Here is a 20,860-nt window from a genome sequence, read left to right on the forward strand (position 1 = left end):
GGAATGCATTCATTTTCCCAGGGTTATTCCTTGCTGAGAAAAGAATTCAGTGATATTTCTCCTATTCGCTTTCTGAAAGGAGAAATATGACTCTGTTCTGACTGGCCCCACAGGCAGTCAGACTTTATGGTTATCTCCCTTGTTCCCTGAAAATCGTTGTTATCCTGTTCTTTTTTTTTTTTTTTTTTTGAGACAGAGTCTTTTTTTTTTATTAATTTTTTTTGCATACAAAAACAATAAACATTTTCTAAAAATACATACAAACAAAAAGATGCGTATCAAACATATTAGGAAGGTTGCACATGGGAAGTCGGGGAATAGAAATGGGGGTGGGAGTTAAAATAAATGAGAGAGGGACTTTATATGGATCAGTGATAATAACTCAATCCTCTATTTGACAAAGAAGAGGGAGAAGGAAGAGGAAGAAAAAGAAAGTGGGATAAAGGATCAGAAAGGGAGGAAAATAGAAAAAATTAGAGTATGACTCCAGGGTAGACCTGTTTTGTTGTCACTGAGTTGGTTGGTTGGTTTGTCTGTTGTATTCTTCATGTTTCGCCAAGTTGGCCAGACTGGTCTTGAACTCCTAGCCCGAAGTGATCAACCCGCCTCGCCCCCCAGAGTGCCGGGACCACAGGCGTGAGCCACCACGTCCAGCCCCCACATTGCTTCTGGCCTCCGTTTTAGACCTCCCAGACGGAGCGGCCAGGCAGAGGAGCTCCTCACTTCTACCCAGACACGGGGCGGCCGGGCAGAGGAGCTCCTCACTTCCCAGACGGGGCGGCCAGGCAGAGATGCTCCTCACTTCTTCCCAGACGATAGGTGGCCGGGCAGAGGCGCTCCTCACTTCCCAGACGATGGGTGGCCGGGCAGAGGTGCTCCTCACTTCTTCCCGGACGGGGCGGCCGGGCAGAGGTGCTCCTCACTTCCCAGACGGGGCAGCCAGGCAGAGGTGCTCCTCACTTCCCAGACGATGGGTGGCCGGGCAGAGGCACTCCTCACTTCCCAGATGGGGCAGCCGGGCAGAGGCGCTCCTCACTTTCCAGACGATGGGTGGCCGGGCAGAGGTGCTCCTCACCTCCCAGACGATGGGTGGCCGGGCAGAGGCGCTCCTCACCTCCCAGACGATGGGTGGCCGGGCAGAGGCGCTCTTCACCTCCCAGACGATGGGTGGCCGGGCAGAGGCGCTCCTCACCTCCCAGACGATGGGTGGCCGGGCAGAGGCGCTCCTCACCTCCCAGACGGGGCAGCCGGGCAGAGGCGCTCCTCACTTCTTCCCGGACGAGGCGGCCGGGCAGAGGCGCTCCTCACTTCTTCCCGGACGGGGCGGCCGGGCAGAGGCGCTCCTCACTTCTTCCCGGACGGGGCGGCCGGGCAGAGGCGCTCCTCGCTTCTTCCCGGACGGGGCGGCCGGGCAGAGGCGCTCCTCGCTTCTTCCCGGACGGGGCGCCCGGGCAGAGGCGCTCCTCGCTTCTTCCCGGACGGGGCGGCCGGGCAGAGGCGCTCCTCGCTTCTTCCCGGACGGTGGGTGGCCGGGCAGAGGCGCTCCTCACTTCCCAGACGATGGGTGGCCGGGCAGAGGCGCTCCTCACTTCTTCCCGGATGGGGCGGCCGGGTGGAGGCGCTCCTCACTTCTTCCCGGACGGGGCGCCCGGGCAGAGGCGCTCCTCATTTCTTCCCGGACGGGGCAGCCGGGCAGAGGCGCTCCTCACTTCCCAGACGGGGCGGCCGGGCAGAGGCGCTCCTCACTTCTTCCCGGACGGGGCAGCCGGGCAGAGGCGCTCCTCACTTCCCAGACGGGGCGGCCGGGCAGAGGCGCTCCTCACTTCTTCCCGGACGGGGCAGCCGGGCAGAGGCGCTCCTCACTTCCTCCCGGACGGGGCGGCCGGGCAGAGGCGCTCCTCACTTCCTCCCGGACGGGGCGGCCGGGCAGAGGCGCTCCTCACTTCCTCCCGGACGGGGCGGCCGGGCAGAGGCGCTCCTCACTTCCTCCCGGACGGGGCGGCCGGGCAGAGGCGCTCCTCACTTCCTCCCGGACGGGGCGGCCGGGCAGAGGCGCTCCTCACCTCCCAGACGATGGGAGGCCGGGCAGAGGCGCTCCTCACTTCCCAGACGATGGGTGGCCGGGCAGAGGCGCTCCTCACTTCCCAGATGATGGGTGGCCGGGCAGAGGCGCTCCTCACTTCCCAGACGATGGGTGGCCGGGCAGAGGTGCTCCTCACTTCCCAGACAGGGCGGCCGGGCAGAGGCGCTCCTCACTTCCCAGACGGTGGGTGGCCGGGCAGAGGCGCTCCTCACTTCCCAGACGGTGGGTGGCCGGGCAGAGGCGCTCCTCACTTCCCAGACAGGGCGGCCGGGCAGAGGCGCTCCCCACCTCCCAGATGGGGCGGCGGCCGGGCAGGGGCTGCAATCCCAGCACCCTGGTAGGCCAAGGCAGGCGGCTGGGGGGCAGAGGCTGCCGCGAGGCCAGACCACGCCACCGCACTCCAGCCCGGGCAACACCGAGCACTGGGTGAGCGAGACTCCGTCTGTAGTCCCAGTACCTCGGGAGGCTGAGGCGGGCGGAGCACTCGGCGTCAGGAGCTGGAGACCAGCGTGGCCAAGATGGAGAACGCGTGCCTGCAGCGAAAGGAGAAAAGGCAGGGAGTGGTCGCGAGCGCCGGCAGTCCCAGGCAGTCCGCGGCGCGGGCAGCAGCAAGCGGAGTAGATTGTAGCCTGGGCCAGAGAGGGAAAGAGGGAAGGAAAGAGGGAAGGAAGGAAGGAAGGAAGGAGGGAAGGAAGGGTCTTGCTGTCGCCCAGGCTGGAGTGCAATGGCACGATCTCGGCTCACTGCAGGCTCCGCCCCCTGGGGTTCATGCCATTCTCCTGCCTCAGCCTCCCGAGTAGCTGGGACTACGGGCGCCCGCCACCTCGCCCGGCTAAGTTTTTGTATTTTTAGTAGAGATGGGGTTTCACCGTGTTAGCCAGGATGGTCTCGATCTCCTGACCTCGTGATCCGCCCGCCTCGGCCTCCCAAAGTGCTGGGATTACAGGCATGAGCCACCGCGCCCGGCCTATCCCGTTCTTTTCAAGGTGCCCAGATTTCATATTATTCAAACACAAATGCTTTACAAACAATTTGTGCAGGTAACGCAATCATCACAGGGTCCTGAGGCGATATACATCCTCAGCTTACGAAAATGACAGGATTAAGAGATTAAAGTAAAGACAGGTATAGGAAACTATAAGAGTATTGATTGGGGAAGTGATAAATGTCCATGAAATCTTCACAATTTATGTTCAGAGACTGCAGTAAAGGCAGGTGTAAGAAATTATAAAAGTATTAATTTAGGGAACTAACAAATGTCCATGAAATCTTCACAATTTATGTTCTTCTGCCATGGCTTCAGCCGGTCCCTTTGTTTGGGGTCCCTGACTTCCTGCAACATTCTGGACTCTCCCTTTTTGTTAGTACTTGGTAGAGGCAGTTCAGAGTCCTGATCATTAAACTCCTGTCTCTCCTCCTCTGACTCAGCCTCATCATCTATCTGAAAAGGCTCCAGTGCTGCATGCACCAATGACCAAACTGACCAAACAGGCAAAGGAATTTCCTTTCCCTTTCTATGTGCTCTTTTTTTTTTTTTCTTTTTTTATTATTAATTTTTTTTGCATACAAAAACAATAAACATTTTCTAAAAATACATACAAACAAAAAGATGCGTATCAAACATATTAGGAAGGTTGCACATGGGAAGTCGGGGAATAGAAATGGGGGTGGGAGTTAAAATAAATGAGAGAGGGACTTTATATGGATCAGTGATAATAACTCAATCCTCTATTTGACAAAGAAGAGGGAGAAGGAAGAGGAAGAAAAAGAAAGTGGGATAAAGGATCAGAAAGGGAGGAAAATAGAAAAAATTAGAGTATGACTCCAGGGTAGACCTGTTTTGTTGTCATTGAGTTGGTTGGTTGGTTTGTCTGTTGTATTCTTCATGTTTCGCCAAGTTGGCCAGACTGGTCTTGAACTCCTAGCCCGAAGTGATCAACCCGCCTCGCCCCCCAGAGTGCCGGGACCACAGGCGTGAGCCACCACGTCCAGCCCCCACATTGCTTCTGGCCTCCGTGGTAGACCTCCCAGACGGAGCGGCCAGGCAGAGGAGCTCCTCACTTCTACCCAGACACGGGGCGGCCGGGCAGAGGGGCTCCTCACTTCCCAGACGGGGCGGCCAGGCAGAGACGCTCCTCACTTCTTCCCAGACGATAGGTGGCCGGGCAGAGGCGCTCCTCACTTCCCAGACGATGGGTGGCCGGGCAGAGGCGCTCCTCACTTCCCAGACGATGGGCGGCCGGGCAGAGGCGCTCCTCACTTCCCAGACGATGGGCGGCCGGGCAGAGGCGCTCCTCACTTCCCAGACGGTGGGTGGCCGGGCAGAGGCGCTCCTCACTTCCCAGACGGTGGGTGGCCGGGCAGAGGCGCTCCTCACTTCCCAGACGGTGGGTGGCCGGGCAGAGGCGCTCCTCACTTCCCAGACGGTGGGTGGCCGGGCAGAGGCGCTCCTCACTTCCCAGACGGTGGGTGGCCGGGCAGAGGGGCTCCTCACTTCCCAGACGGTGGGTGGCCGGGCAGAGGCGCTCCTCACTTCCCAGACGGTGGGTGGCCGGGCAGAGGCGCTCCTCACTTCCCAGACGGTGGGTGGCCGGGCAGAGGCGCTCCTCACTTCCCAGACGGTGGGTGGCCGGGCAGAGGCGCTCCTCACTTCCCAGACGGTGGGTGGCCGGGCAGAGGCCTCCTCACTTCCCAGACGGTGGGTGGCCGGGCAGAGGCGCTCCTCACTTCCCAGACGGTGGGTGGCCGGGCAGAGGCGCTCCTCACTTCCCAGACGGGGCGGCCGGGTAGAGGCGCTCCTCACTTCCCAGACGGGGCGGCCGGGCAGAGGCGCTCCTCACCTCCCAGACGGGGCGGCCGGGCAGAGGCGCTCCTCACTTCCCAGACGGTGGGTGGCCGGGCAGAGGCGCTCCTCACTTCCCAGACGATGGGTGGCCGGGCTGAGGCGCTCCTCACTTCTTCCCGGACGGGGTGGCCGGGCAGAGGCGCTCCTCACTTCTTCCCGGACGGGGTGGCCGGGCAGAGGCGCTCCTCACTTCTTCCCGGACGGGGGCGGCCGGGCAGAGGCGCTCCTCACTTCTTCCCGGACGGGGCGGCCGGGCAGAGGCGCTCCTCACTTCTTCCCGGACGGGGCGGCCGGGCAGAGGCGCTCCTCACTTCCTCCCGGGCGGGGCGGCCGGGCAGAGGCGCTCCTCACTTCCTCCCGGGCGGGGCGGCCGGGCAGAGGCGCTCCTCACTTCTTCCCGGACGGGGGCGGCCGGGCAGAGGCGCTCCTCACTTCTTCCCGGACGGGGCGGCCGGGCAGAGGCGCTCCTCACTTCTTCCCGGGCGGGGCGGCCGGGCAGAGGCGCTCCTCACTTCCCAGACGGTGGGTGGCCGGGCAGAGGCGCTCCTCACTTCCCAGACGGTGGGTGGCCGGGCAGAGGCGCTCCTCACCTCCCAGACGGTGGGTGGCCGGGCAGAGGCGCTCCTCACCTCCCAGACGGTGGGTGGCCGGGCAGAGGCGCTCCTCACTTCCCAGACGGTGGGTGGCCGGGCAGAGGGGTTCCTCACTTCCCAGACGGTGGGTGGTCGGGCAGAGGCGCTCCTCACTTCCCAGACGGTGGGTGGCCGGGCAGAGGCGCTCCTCACTTCCCAGACGGTGGGTGGCCGGGCAGAGGCGCTCCTCACTTCCCAGACAATGGGTGGCCGGGCAGAGGCGCTCCTCACTTCCCAGACGGTGGGTGGCCGGGCAGAGGCGCTCCTCACCTCCCAGACGGTGGGTGGCCGGGCAGAGGCGCTTCTCACTTCCCAGACGGGGCGGCCGGGCAGAGGCGCTCCTCACCTCCCAGACGGGGCGGCCGGGCAGAGGTGCTCCTCACCTCCCAGACGGGGCGGCCGGGCAGAGGCGCTCCCCACCTTCCAGATGGGGCGGCGGCCGGGCAGGGGCTGCAATCCCATCACCCTGGCAGGCCAAGGCAGGCGGCCGGGGGGCAGAGGCCGCCGCGAGGCCAGACCACGCCACCGCCCTTCAGCCCGGGCAACACCGAGCACTGGGTGAGCGAGACTCCGTCTGCAGTCCCAGTACCTCGGGAGGCTGAGGCGGGCAGAGCACTCGGCGTCAGGAGCTGGCGAGCAGCGTGGCCAAGATGGCGAACGCGTGCCTGCATGCAAAGGAGAAAAGGCACGCAGTGGTGGCGGGCGCCGGCAGTCCCAGGCAGTCCGCGGCGCGGGCAGCAGCAAGCCGAATAGACTGCAGCCTGGGCCAGAGAGGGAAAGAAAGGGAAGGAAGGAAGGAAGGAAGGAAGGAGGGAGGGAGGGAGGGAGGGAGGGAGGAAGGAAGGAAGGAAGGAAGGAGGAAGGAAGGAAGGAAGGAAGGAAGGAAGGAACAAGTAAGTCTGTCTATGTGCTCTTTTAAGGTCCTTTCCAATTCTTTCCCAATCCAAAGTTCTCTGTTCTGGGAACCAAGGGCAAAATTGTTTCACAGCATAAAACAAATCCATAAGATTTTTCATATCAACTTTTACGCCACTACGCTTCAAGAGCTGCCGCAGCAAGCTCAAATACACGGAGTACTTTCAGTTTGTCCCATTTGTGTCCCTATCTTTCTCTGAGTGCCCCACTCACCTGTGGAGCTTAAAACTTTTTCGTCCTGGGGAGTCCTTTGTCCGTCGGTCCTCCATTTCACACGCTTGAGCGTTCCTTCACCGGATTCTTTCAGGCCTCACGTTGGGCACCAGAATGTTGGGGACCAGGTTAAGAGTTCATAAAGGTGGGAGCCAGGGGGCCAGTTGCAAAATGGAGGCTGCAAAAGGCCCAGAGTTCTGGTCTCTACACTATTTATTGAGTATAATCACTTAGATCTAAGAAGCAGATGTTCAGGGGGAAACAGTCAAAGGGAAGCAGTACATCATACACGTGTAGCAGTGGCGGTTTAAGTGAATCTCCTTTGTGCTCAAACAGCATATCTTTAGTTAGCTGGTGGGAGCGGGCTTGACTAGGAGCCTGCATATCTAGCCACATTCCAATACTTAAGAGGAGCATCTTTCTTCTTGAGCACGGTGTTTACAGATAAGAGAGCAGGTTGTGCTCAGAGCATGGGAACATAATGGTGATCAGAAGACTTTCCTCCTCAGAGGCCTTTTGTGGCTTTCCGCAACTTATTGTCCCATATTTTTATGGCCAGTTTATGCAGGCACCCCATGAGCCTTTTTCCCAACACTTAATGACTAGTAATGTTAAACATCTTTTCAGGTGCTTCTGGGCCATTTGTATAACTACTCTGGAGAAATGCCTACTCAAATATTTTTCCGTTTCTTTTTTTTAATTCGAGGTAGGGTCTTACTCTGTTACCTGGGCTGGAGTGCAGCAGTGTGATCATAGCTCACTGCGCCTCAAGCTCCCAGGCCCAGGTGATCCTCCCACCTTAGCCTCCCAAGTAGCTAGGACCACAGGCTCACACCACCACACCTGGCTAATTTTTTAAATTTTTGGTAGAGGACAAGGTCTCATTATGTTGCCCAGGCTGGTCTCAAACTCCTGGACTTAAGCAACCCTCCCGTCTCAGCCTCCCAAAGTGTGAGAATTACAGGCGTGAGCCACTGCACCTGACCCTTTTGCCTATTTTTAAATTGAGTTGCCCTTTTTTTTTTTTTTTTTTTGAGACGGAGCCTCGCTCTGTCACCAGGCTAGATTGCAGTGGCATGATCTTGGCTCACTGCAGCCTCCACCTCCTGGGTTCAAGTGATTCTCCTGCCTCAGCCTCCCCTCTAGCTGGGACTATAGGCGTGCACCACCATGCCCAGTTAATTTTGGTATTTTTGGTAGAGACGGGGTTTCACCATGTTTTCCAGGATGGTCTCAATCTCTTGACCTCATGATCCGCCCGCCTTGGCCTCCCAAAGTGCTGGGATTACAGGCATGAGCCACTGCACCCGGACTTGAGTTGACTTTTTATTGTTAAGTTGTAAGAGTTCTTTATATATTATGGATATAAGTTAAGTTCTATGTGATTTGCAAATATTTTCTCCCATTCTGTGGGCTGTCTTTCACGTGATGGTATCCTTTGAAGTACAAGTGTCTGATTTGGATAAAATTCAATTCTCCATTTTTAGATTTTTTGCTTGTGCTTTTGATTTTATAGTTAAGAAACCATTGCATAACACATGATAATGAAGATTTACTTTCTTCTGTAGAAAATTAGAAAACTTGGGCCAGGCCCCGTGGCTCACGCCTGTAATCCCAGCACTTTGGGAGGCTGAGGCAGGTGGATCATGAGGTCAGGAGATCGAGACCATCCTGGGTAACACTGGGAAACCCCGTCTCTACTAAAAAAAATACAAAAAATTAGCTGGGCATGGTGGCGGGTGCCTGTAGTCCCAGCTACTCGGGAGGCTGAGGCAGGAGAGTGGCGTGAACCCGGGAGGCAGAGGTTGCTGTGAGCCAATGAGCCGAGATCACACCACTGCACTCTAGCCCGGGGTACATAGCGAGACTCTGGCTCAAAAAAAAAAAAAAAAAAAAAGAAAAGAAAATTAGAAAACTTGCCCCTGCAAGTTTTATCCTTGGAGCTCTTATGAGTAGGTCTATGATCTATTTTGAGTTCATTTTTGTGTATAATGTGAGGTAGGGGTCCATTTTCATTCTTTTGTGGGTGAATTTCAGGTTGTCCCAACAGCATTTGTTGAAGACACTATTCTTTCCTCATTGAATTGTCTTGGCATCCATGTTGAAAATCAGTTGACCAGGCCGGGCGCGGTGGCTCACGCCTGTAATCCCAGCATTTTGGAAGGCTGAGGCTGGTGGGTCACGAGGTCAGGAGTTGAAGACCAGCCTGGCCAAGATGGTGAAACTCCGTCTTTACTAAAAATACAAAAAATTAGCCAGGAATGGTGGTGGGCACCTGTAATCCCAGCTACTCAGGAGGCTGAAGCAGAGAATTGCTTGAACCTGGGAGGCGGAGGTTGCAGTGAGCCAAGATGGTGCCACTGCATTCCAGCATGGGTGACAGAGCAAGACTCCGTTTCAAAAAAAAAAAAAAAGAAAAAGAAAAATCAGTTGACCATGATATAAATGTATGCCAATACCACACTATCTTGATTACTGTAGCTTTGTAGTAAGTGTTGGAATCAGGATGTATGAAGACTCCAAATTTGTTCTTTTTCAAGAATACTTGGGCTATTCTAGGTCTATTGCATTTCCATATGAATTTTGAGATTATCCTGTATATTAGTCCATTTTCACGCTGCTGATAAAGACATACCCAAGACTGCGTAATTTATTAAGAAAAAGAGGTTTAATGGACTCACAATTCCATGTGGCTGGGGAGGCCTTTTTTTTTTGAGACAGAGTCTCGCTCTGTCACCCAGGCAGGAGTGCAGTGGTGCAATCTCGGCTCACTGCAAGCTCCGCCTCCTGGGTTCACGCCATTCTCCTGCCTCAGCCTCTCCGAGTAGCTGGGACTACAGGCGCCTGCCACCATGCCCGGCTAATTTTTTGTATTTTTAGTAGAGACGGGGTTTCACCGTGGTCTCGATCTCCTGACCTCGTGATCTGCCCGCCTCAGCCTCCCAAAGTGCTGGGATTACAAGCGTGAGCCACCGTGCCCGGCCTGGGGAGGTCTTACAATCATGGCAGAAGGCAGCAAGGAGCAAGTCACATCTTACATGGTGGCAGGCAAGAGAGCATGAGAGCCAAGCGAAAGGGGAAACACCTTATTAAATCATTAGATCTTGTGAGATGTATTCACTATCACATGAACAGTATGGGGAAACCGCCCCCATGATTCAGTTATCTACAATGGGGTCCCTCCTACAACACATGGGAATTATAGTACCTACAATTCAAGATGAGATTTGGGTGAGGACACAGCCAAACCAAATCAGCTTGACAAGTTTTTTCTTAAGACAGGGTCTTGCTCTGTCGCCCAGACTGGAGTGCAGTGGCATGATGTTGGCTCACGGCAACCTCTGCCTCCTGGGTTCAAGCAATTCTCCTGCCTCAGCCTCCTGAGTATCTGGGACTACAGGCACCCACCACCATACCCAGCTAATTTTTTGTATTTTTAGTAGAGATGGGGTTTCACTGTGTTAGCCAGGATGGTCTCGATCTTCTGACCTCGTGATCTGCCCACCTTGGCATCCCAGAGTGCTGGGATTACAGGCGTGAGCCACTGCGCCCGACCTAGACTTTTTTAACTTGAAAACTAGTGAGGGCCAGGCATAGTGGCTCGCGCCTGCAATCCCAGCACTTTGCAAGGCAGGGCAGGAAGATCACTTGAGGCCAGGAGTTAGAGACTAGCCCAGGCAACATAGCCAGACCCCATCTCTATAAAAATGAAAAATTAGCCACCAGGTGGTTGCACGTGCCTGTAGTTCCCAGTTACTTAGGAGGCTGAGGAAGGAGGATTACTCGAGCCTAGGAGTTAGGGGCTGCAGTGAGCCTAGATTGCACCACTGCACTCCAGCCTGGGCAACAGACTGAGACCCGATCTCACAAAATAATAAAGTAGTGAGGAAATACTGAAGAATTTTAAGCAAGACTTCAGTGGAGAAAATGTTTAAGTCTGGATGCTGGTAGATCATTTATTTTAATTTGGGTTCAAGATGATAGTGTCCTAGAATGGAAGCTGATTACACGTTCTGACCATCATTTCTCATAGTGTCTATAACATAGGCAAAATAATAGCTCCAGTGTCCACAGGCATGCCTATGGAAAGAAGTGCATCTGGACCATGTCATACACTCCTTCCTCTCCAGTACCCAGCCTGCTTCCTAGTCCACAGCTCTTATGGTAGTGGTTGTGCCAGGGAGCATTGAGAAGATCTGGGGAGCACAGTGGGGCAGGTCAAATACTATGGGAGTGACATTGCACTCTAGAAAAGGAGCCCTGAAATCCCACAAGTAAAAAGGCAGGCAGGCCGGTAGAGACCATCCCAGTCTTATTCACTACTGTAGACTCTATAGTGTGGGCATGTGGAAGCATGTCATATGCTTCTTGAATGACTGAGTTTAGGAGTGCTTTGGCATCTTCATTAAATAGTATGGCTGGGCACGGTGGCTCACACTTGTAATCCCAGTACTTTGGGAGGCTGAGGCAGGAGGATCACTTAAGGTCAAGAGTTCGAGAACAGCCTAGCCAACATAGCGAAACCCTGTATCTACTAAAAATACAAAAATTAGCTGGTGTGGTGGCGGGCGCCTGTAGTCCCAGGTACTTGGGAGGCTGAGGCAGGAGAATTGCTTGAACTCGGGAAGTGGATATTGCAGTGAGCCGAGATCATGCCACTGTGCTACAGCCTGGGCGACAGAGCAATATTCCATCTCAGAAATAAACAAACGAATCCAGTATATTTAAGGCCAAGTGCGATGGCTCATACCTGTAATCCCAGCACTTTGAGAGGCTGAGGTGGGAGGATCACTTGAGTCCAGGAGTTCAAGACCATCCTTGGCAACATAGTGAGACCCTGTCTCTACAAAATAAAAAAGCCAGGCACAGTGGCACGTGCCTATAATCCCAGCTACTTGGGAGGCTGAGGTGGGAAGATCGCTTAAACAGGGGAGTTCGAGGCTGCATTGAGCTGTGATTGTGCGCCACTGTACTCCAGCCTGGATGATAGAGCAAGACTCTGTCTCAAGAAAAATAAAAAATGTGATAAAGTTGAAGCAGAGCATGGTGGCTCACACCTGTAATCCTAGCACTTTGGGAGGCTGTGGCAGGAGGATCACTTGAGCCCAGGAGTTCAAGACCATCCTGGGCACCATAGCAAGGGTTATGTCTACCCAAAAAAAAAAAAAAATTTTTTTTTTTAACGTGCCAGGCAACGGCACCTATATTCCCAGCTACTTGAAAGGCTGAGGCAGGAGGATCACTTGAACCCAAGAGTTTGAGGCTACAGTGTGCCGTGATCTTGCCATTGCACTCCATCCTGGGCAACGGAGTGAGACCCCGTCTCAAAAAAAAAAAAAAAAAGAAAAAAAAACGGAAAGGAAATAAAATTAAAGGAATTTATGTCATTCTCTCTCTCTTTATTTATTTTTAAATGTTATTTATTTATTTATTTGGTTTTTTGAGATGGAGTCTTGCTCTGTCACCCAGGCTGGAGTGCAATGGTGCAATCTCAGCTCACTGCAACCTCTGCCTTCTGGGTTCAAGCGATTCTCCTGCCTCAGCCTCCTGAGTAGCTGGGACAACAGGCATGCACCACCATGCCAGGCTAATTTTTTATATTTTAGTAGAGATAGGGTTTCACCATATTGTCCAGGCTGGTCTCGAACTCCTGAGCTCAGGCAGTCCATCCATCTCGGCCTCCCAAAGTACTAGGATCACAAGTATGAACCACTGCACCTGGCCTCTTTTCATTTATTTATCTATTTATTTATACCAGATCAGAGTGTATCATGCAGGCTGGAGTACAGTGGCATGATCATAGCTCTTTAACACCTGGCCTGAAGTGATCCTTTTGCCTCAGCCTCCTAAGCAGCTACGACTACAGTCCTGCACCACCATGGCCAACTAATTAATTTTTTTCTTTTGTTTGTGGAATTGGCGGTCTTCCTATGTACCCAAGCTGGTCTCAAACTCCTGGGCTCAAGCAGTCTTCTCATCCCAGCCTCCCAAAGGGCTGATACTACAGGCGTGAGTCACCATGCCCAGCTTATGTGATTCTCTTGACTATACTATAAATTCCTTGACTATAAGATCAGGGACAATAATAGTTTGTTCACCATTCTATTCACAGAGCCTGACACACAATAGGTGCTCAGTAACTGTTGGGTTAATTGGTTGCAACTCTATGGTTGTTATTATTGTTGCTTTAAAGATTTGGGTTGTGAAAGGTGTGTCTGGGTGCGGTGGCTCACGCCTGTAATCCTTTTGGGAGGTTGAGGTGGGAGGATCACCTGAGGTCAGGAGTTCATGACCAGCCTGGCCAACATGGTGAAACCCCGTTTCTACTAAAAGTACAAAAATTAGCTGGACATGGTGGTGTGTGCCTGTAGTCCCAGCTATTTAGGAGGCTGAGGCAGGAGAATCGCTTGAGCCCGGGAGGCAAGGTTCCAGTGAACTCCAGCTTGGGCGACAGAGCAAGACTTCGTCTCAAAAATAAATAAATAAATAAATAAATAAAATAAAATAAAGAAAGGTGAAAATGATAGCCAAGGCGGCTGGGTGTGGTAACTCACGCCTGTAATCCCAGCACTGTGATAGGCTGAGGCAGGTGGATCACCTGAGGTCAGGAGTTGGAGACCAGCCTCGCCAACATGGTGAAACGCTGTCTCTACTAAAAATACAAAAATTAGCTGGGCATGGTAGCTGGCATCTCTAACTTCAGTTACTCAGGAGGCTGAGACAGGAGAATCGCTTTAACCCGGGAGGTGGAGGTTGCAGTGAGCTGGGATCATGCCATTGCACTGCAGCCTGGGCAACAAGAGCAAAACTCCATCTCAAAAAAACCAAAACAAAACAAATAAAAAAAATTTATAATAGACTGGGCACGGTGGCTCACACCTATAATCCCAGTACTTTGGGAGGCTGAGGCAGGAGGATCACAAGGTCAGGAGATCGAGACCATCTTGGCTAACACAGTGAAACCCCGTCTCTACTAAAAATACAAAAAATTAGCCGGGCGTGGTGGCGGGCACCTGTAGTCTCAGCTGCTCGGGAGGCTGAGGCAGTAGAATGGCGTGAACCTGGGAGGCGGAGCTTGCAGTGAGCTGAGATCACGCCACTGCACTCCAACATGGGCGACAGAGCGAGACTCTGTCTCAAAAAAAAAAAAAATTATAGCCAAAATGAACTAATTAATTACATAGGCATTTAATTCAGTTATTCTATAACTACTGGATATTGAGAGTTACATTTAAGTATTTTAAACCTCTTAGCTCCAAAAGATTCAGGCTTTTAAATATTTCCTGTATACAATACAATGAATATAATACACACGATATGAAAATAATAAATTCTCATGTATCCATTATCCAGTGTTAGTAATAGTTTATTATCAATTTCCTTGTGTGCCCTGCCCCAATCTTCTTCCCTTTTCTTTCTCCCCAGAAGTAACCATTATTCTAAATGTTGTTTTTATCATTCTCTTGCCTTTTTCAGTTTTCCTATTTATATCCCCCAAATAATTAATGAAGCTTTTTGGTTTTGAATTTTATATGTTATATCACGCCAGATGTAATAGTGTTCACTCAGTATTCATTTTTGAGATCCGCGTTGATGCATGCAATGATAATTTTGTCATTTAATTGCTTTCTAATATTCCATTTTATGACTGTCTCTATCTACTGTTCTACTATGGGACATTTGGTTTTTCTACAGTTTTTTTTTATAATTCATACTCTGCTAGTATGAACCTCCTTATATATATTTCCCAGTGCACATGTAGAAGTGTTTTTGTTTTTGTTTTTGTTTTGAGACAGAGTTTCACTCTTGTTGCCCAGTCTGGAATGCAATGGCGCGATCTCAGCTCACTGCAACCTCTGCCTCCCAGGTTCAAGGAATCCTCCTGCCTCTGCCTCCCGAGTAGCTGGGATTATGGGTGTGCACCACCACGCCCAGCTAATTTTTTGTATTTTTAGTAGAGATTGGGTTTCACCATGTTGGCCAGGCTGGTCTTGAACTCCTGACCTCAGCTGATCCACCTGCCTTGGCCTCCCAAAGTACTGGGATTACAGGCTCGAGCCACCACACTTTCAACTTTTTGTTTGTGCATTTTCAACTTTGCAAAGATAGTGTATTTATAGTTTCATTGACATGTATGAAAGTTGAATACAATGTAATGTTTCACAGCCTATTTAACATTTGCTATTGTCTGACTTTTTAATTTTCTTTTTCTTTTTTTTTTTGAGACAGAGTCTCACTCTGTCACCTGGGCTAAAGTACAGTGGTGTGATACCAGCGCACTGCAACCTCTACCTCTTGGATGCAAGCAATCCTCCTGCCTTAGCCTCCAGAGTAGCTGGGACTACAGGTGCCTATCACCACTCCTAATTTTTTTTTTTTTTTTGAGACAGTCTCGCTCTGTCGCCCAGGCTGGAGTGCAGTGGCATGATCTTGGCTCACTGTAAGCTCCGCCTCCCAGTTTCATGCCATTCTCCTGCCTCAGCCTCCCAAGTAGCTGGGACTACAGGCGCCTGCCACCACGCCCAGCTAATTTTTTGCATTTTTAGTAGAGACGGGGTTTCACCATGTTAGCCAGGACCGTCTCGATCTCCTGACCTTGTGATCTGCCCGCCTCGGCCTCCCAAAGTGCTGGGATTACAGGCGTGAGCCACTGCGCATGGCCTCCGACTAATTTTTTAAAATATTTTTTGGTAGAGACGAAGTTTTACCATGTTGGCCAGGCTGGTCTCGAACTCCAGACCTCAAGCGATCTGCCCACCTTGACCTCCCAAAGTGCTGGGATTACAGGTATGAGCCATTACACCTGGCATATTTTCTTTTTTTTTTGAGGTGGTCTCACTCTGTCATCCATGCTGGAATGTAGTGCATCTCAGCTCACTGTGACCTCCACCTCCTCCCAAGCTCAAGTGATCCTCCTGCCTCGGCCTCCCGAGGAGCTGGGACTACAGGCTTGCACTACCATGCCCTACTAATTTTTATATTTTTTATAAAGACATGGTCTCACTTTGTTGCTGAGGCCAGTCTTGAACTCCTGGTCTCAAGCAATCCACCCACCTCAGCCCCAAAAAGTGTTCCTCCCAAAGTGTTGGGATTGTACGTGTGGGCCACTGTGTCCCGCCTGACTTTTTTATTTTCCCAGTATGATGATTGTGAATGGTATCTGGTTTTCATCATTTTAATTAGCATTTCCCTGATTTGTAGTGAGGTTCAAAAATCTTTTCATGGGTTCACTAACCTTTTGTGTTTTGTTTTCTGTGAAATGCCTGTTCATGCCTTTTGCTCATTTTTCTTTTCTTTTTTTTTTTTTTTTTCACGCTTAATTCACTTTATTTTTCTTGTATAAAAACCCTATGTTGTAGCCACAGCTGGAGCCTGGATCCGCTGCACGGAGACTCTGGTGTGGGTCTTGACGAGGTGGTCAGTGAATTCCTGATAGGGAGACTTGGTAAATACAGTCTCCTTCCAGAGGTCGGGGGTCAGGTAGCTGTAGGTCTTAGAAATGGCATCAAAGGTGGCCTTGGCGAAGTTGCCCAGGGTGGCAGTACAGCCTCACGCTGAGGTGTAGCAGTCATTGATACCAGCCATCATGAGCAGCTTCTTAGGCACAGGTGTGGAGATGATGCCAGTGCCCCTGGGTGCAAGGATGAGGCGCACCAGCACAGAGCCGCAGCGGCTTGTCACCTTGCAAGGGACAGTGTGGGGCTTGCTGATCTTGTTCCCCCAGTAGCCTCTGCGCACGGGGACAATGGAGAGCTTGGCCAGGATGATGGCCCCACGGATGGCGGTGGCCACCTCCTTGGAGCACTTAACACCCAGACCGACGTGGCCATTGTAGTCCCTGATAGCAACAAACGCCTTGAACCTGGTGCGCTGGCCGGCACGGGTCTGCTTCTGCACTGGCATAATCTTCAAAACCTCATCCTTGAGAGAGGCCCCCAGGAAAAAGTCAATGATCTCTGATTCCTTAATGGGCAGGGAGAAGAGATAGATCTCCTCCAGGGACTTGATCTTCATGTCCTTGACCAAGCGGCCCAACTTGGTGACGGGCATCCACTCCTTATCCTCGGCCTTGCCTCCGCGAGCTCCGCGGCCTCGGCCCCGGCCCCGTCCACGGCCGCGACCCCGGCCCCGGATGCCACTGCCGAAACCTCCGCGGAAGCCACCACGGTTCCCCAACCCAGGGCCACCAGGGCCTCCGGGCCCCCCCGCTGCACCGGCGTCATCCGCCATTTGGTGTTTTTTCGGAAAAGAAGCTCATTTTTCTTTATGAAGCTGTAGGCATTCTTTATATATTCTAGATATTAATACAGATTATTAATCCCTGTTAATCTATTGTCAGTTTTCCATGTTGCAAATATCTTTTCCATTTGTGGTTTACCTTTTCACTTTTTTTTTTTTTTTTTTTTAACAGTGCAAGGATGATGCTGAAAGGAATAACAAGGCTTATCTCTAGGATCCATAAGGTGAGTCCTGACTGACCTGAACACTGTGCATACTGCCTTTAGCTTCCCGGGTTCTTGTTTTTGGATGGATTCATTGTATCTAGAGTGAAATGCTCTGGAAAACTTCATATTTAACAGGTTTCAATAGAATAATTGTGCTTGAGAATTTACCATGGGATAGGAGAATTAATGTTTTTCTAGAAAACATAAGTAAATTTGACTGTAATTATCTTTATTAACTTTATTTCTCTAGCCAAGTAGAGAATGGTTATCATCCCTTAATGAAGTATTTAAAAGAAAAACAAGTTTCCAATTTACAGCTTTAGCATCTAAAATAGAATAAAAAATAAAATTGTACATGAAAAAGACCATTCTGCTGGTTTACTTCATTTTTTCACTTATTTACCAAATAGTTTTTCAGTACTTTTTCTTTTTTTTTTTTTTTTTTTTTTTTTTTTTGAGACGGAGTCTCTCTCTGTTGCCCAGGCTGGAGTGTGCAGTGGTGCAATCTCAGCTCACTGCAACCTCCACCTCCCAGATTCAAGCTATTCTTCTGCCTCAGCCTCCCGAGTAGCTGGGACTACAGGTGCTTGCCACCATGCCCAACTAATTTTTGTATTTTTAGTAGAAACGGTGTTTCATCATATTAGCCAGGTTGGTCTTGAACTCCTGACTTTGTGATCAGCCCACCTAGGCCTCCCAAAGTGCTGGGATTACAGGCGTGAGCCACTGTGCCTGGCCTTCGGTACCTTCTATATGGCAGGTATTCAGAATTCTAAGATGCCTCATTTCACTAATAATAGTTATTATTTGTTGGGTATTATTATGTGCCAGGTACTACACTAAGTGCTTTGTTTTTTTAATCCTCATGATCAACCCATGAACGAGATAATATCCTTGTTTCACAGATGGAGAAACTAAAGATGAGATTGGCTAGGTAACTTACCTGAGGAAATAGCCTGTGAGGTTGCAAAGCCCACATGAGATGCCAGGTCTGTCTGACTTCAAAGCCTGTGGCCTAACCACTGTGCTCTATTGCATTTTATGGTCCATGTTCTCCAGAACTTACAGTCCAGTAGAATCATGAAAAATGACTATTTCAGTATGGTGCTCTTGCAGCCCCAAAGAGGAGCACCTGAGCTGGATTAGTCGAGTCAGTAGGAGATCCTGAAAGGCTCAGAACCGAGCCAGAAAGACTTGGTCATTTTCAGCTGATTTAATTACAGATTAGATTTCCTAGAAAAGGAGCCCTTCCTCCTGTATGGCTCTCCCTGCATGTGCCCCCTTCCCTCAGGCCTATATATTAATACATAAAATAACCCATTATTATAAAATGAAATGAAAGCAAGGATCAGCAGAGGGATGGATTCTGGACTCAACTGATCATATTACAAGGCTAAAATAAATTTCCTCTCTTGGTCGGGCGCGGTGGCTCATGCCTGTAATCCTAGCACTTTGGGAGGCCGAGGCGGGAAGATCACCTGAGGTCGGGAGTTTGAGACCAGCCTGGCCAACATAGTGAAACCCCGTCTCTACTAAAAATACAAAAATTAGCTGGCGTGTGGTGGCACACACCTGTAATCCCAGCTACTCGGGAGGCTGAGGTAAGAGAATCGCTTGAACCCAAGAGGTGGAGGTTGCAGTGAGCCAAGATCACACCACTGCACTGTAGCCTGGGCAACAGAGGAAGACTCCATCTCAAAAGAAAAAAAAAATTTCCTCTTTCTTAATAACAGACGAGAAAGACCTGAGGCTAGACTGTAGAGCGCTGTCAGTGAGGGAAAGTTTTGGTGTTTTTTTTTTTTGTTTTTGTTTTTTTTCTAGTTTGGTTCAGGGTGACTGTATTAGTCAGGGTTCTCTACAGGGACAGCACTAATAGGATAGAAGTATATATGAAGAAGTTTGTTAAGGAGTATTGAGTCACACTATCTGGCGAAGTCCCACAGTAGGCCGTGAGCAAGCTGAGGAGCAAGGAAGCCAGTCCAAGTCCCAAAACTTCAAAAGTAGGGAAGCTGACAGTGCAGCCTTCAGTCTGTGGCTAAAGGCCTGAGAGCCCCTGGCAAATCACTGTTGTAAGTCCAAGAGTCCAAAAGCTGAAGAACTTGGAGTCCAGTGTTCGAGGGTGGGAAGCATCTAGCTCAGGAGAAAGATGAAGGCTGGAAGACTCAGCAAGTCGGCTCATCCCACTTTCTTCTGCCTGCTTTATTCTAGCTGCCCTGGCAGGTGATTAGATGGTGTCCACCCACAATGAGGGTGGGTCTGCCCCTCCCAGTCCACTGACTCAAATGTTAATCTCCTTTGGCAACACCCTCACAGACACACCCAGGAACAATACTTTACAGCCTTTAATCCAATCAAGTTGATGCTTAATATTAACCATCACAATGATCTTCTAGATTGGCCCACAAATGCTCTTTCAGAAACTGCAGGATGTTCATTCTGGAACTGTACAGAGGCAATTGTACAGATGGTTGTTTTCTCTGGAAACAACAGTCTACTTGAGTGATATCATATATAAAACTTTAAGAACTAAAGATTCCATTTTGCTGTAGGCCAGGCGTGGTGGCTCACACCTGAAATCCCAGCACTTTGGAAGGCCGAGGCAGGCGATCACCTGAGGTCGGGAGTTCGAGACCAGCCTGACCAACATGGAGAAACCCCGTCACTACTAAAAATACAAAATTAGCCAGGTGCAGTGGCGCATGCCTGTAATCCCAGCTACTCAGGAGGCTGAAGCAGGAGAATTGCTTGAACCTGGGAGGCAGAGGTTGCAGTGAGCCAAGATCACACCATTGCACACTCTAGCCTGGGCAACAAGAGCAAAACTCTGTCTCAAATGGAATCTTTTTTTTTTTTGAGACAGATTCCATTTTGCTAGCTTTTAATTTGCTTCAAAAAGTACCTGTAGTTTCAGCTACTTGGGTGGCTGAGGCAGGAGGATCATGTGGGCCCAGGAATTTGAGACTGTCCAGGGCAATATAGCAAGACCCCACCCTATGTCAAAAAAAAAGTATAACAAAAATGTCATCGGCCGGGCGCGGTGGCTCACGCTTGTAATCCCAGCACTTTGGGAGGCCGAGGCGGGCGGATCACGAGGTCAGGAGATCGAGACCACGGTGAAACTCCGTCTCTACTAAAAATACAAAAAAATTAGCCGGGCGTGGTGGCGGGCGCCTGTAGTCCCAGCTACTCGGAGAGGCTGAGGCAGGAGAATGGCGTGAACCCGGGAGGCGGAGCTTGCAGTGAGCCGAGATCGCGCCACTGCACTCCAACCTGGGTGACAGAGCGAGACTCCGTCTCAAAAAAAAAAAAAAAAAAAAAAAAAAAAATGTCATCACATTACTGTAGAAATAGCACCACCTTGTGGCCCTTGAATAGTTTGTTTTCCACTCTGCTTTGTAAAGAGGCATGGTGCTTTCTCTCTGGTAGATAAAATTGAGTAGCGTTTAAGTAGTACTAGGATGTATTATTCAGATTGCTATGCTGAAGTAACAAGGCTTGTATTCTCAGTGGCCTAACACAAAGGATATTGTTTGTGTTGTGTGCATGTGTTTTGCTTTGTTTTTGCTGTTCCTATCTTTCAAAAAGGCTTTGCAAGCAAGATTGAAGTCTGGATGGAGGGACAAAAGTTTACCTTCTTGGGGATACATCACAACATATAGCTTTTAAGGTGGGGAGGGAGAGATAATTTATACCTCACACTTAATTGGCTCTGACTAGAATGGACACA

General features: G+C 50.9%; 1 protein-coding gene and 1 pseudogene across 5 annotated transcripts in view; one reads left to right on the plus strand and one right to left on the minus strand.

Annotated features, from left to right (window-relative positions):
* The window catches only part of DAP3 (death associated protein 3), a 57,232-nt gene that overhangs the window by 11,059 nt on the left and 25,313 nt on the right, over window positions 1–20,860 (plus strand). For 4 of the 5 annotated variants that reach the window (XM_063626827.1, XM_063626831.1, XM_063626829.1 and 1 more), the window contains one exon: window positions 17,100–17,151. In XM_063626827.1, the coding sequence (XP_063482897.1) occupies window positions 17,107–17,151 (45 nt within the window). In that variant the 5' untranslated portion in view covers window positions 17,100–17,106. Of the gene's footprint in view, window positions 1–15,382; window positions 15,476–17,099; window positions 17,152–20,860 lie in introns of all 5 variants that reach the window. The other variant, XM_063626828.1, reaches the window with a different exon arrangement.
* On the minus strand, window positions 15,972–16,954 carry LOC134734407 (small ribosomal subunit protein uS5-like; annotated as a pseudogene).

The sequence above is a fragment of the Symphalangus syndactylus genome, chromosome 12 (assembly GCF_028878055.3).
Source record: "Symphalangus syndactylus isolate Jambi chromosome 12, NHGRI_mSymSyn1-v2.1_pri, whole genome shotgun sequence".
In the NCBI taxonomy this organism is placed as follows: domain Eukaryota; kingdom Metazoa; phylum Chordata; class Mammalia; order Primates; family Hylobatidae; genus Symphalangus; species Symphalangus syndactylus.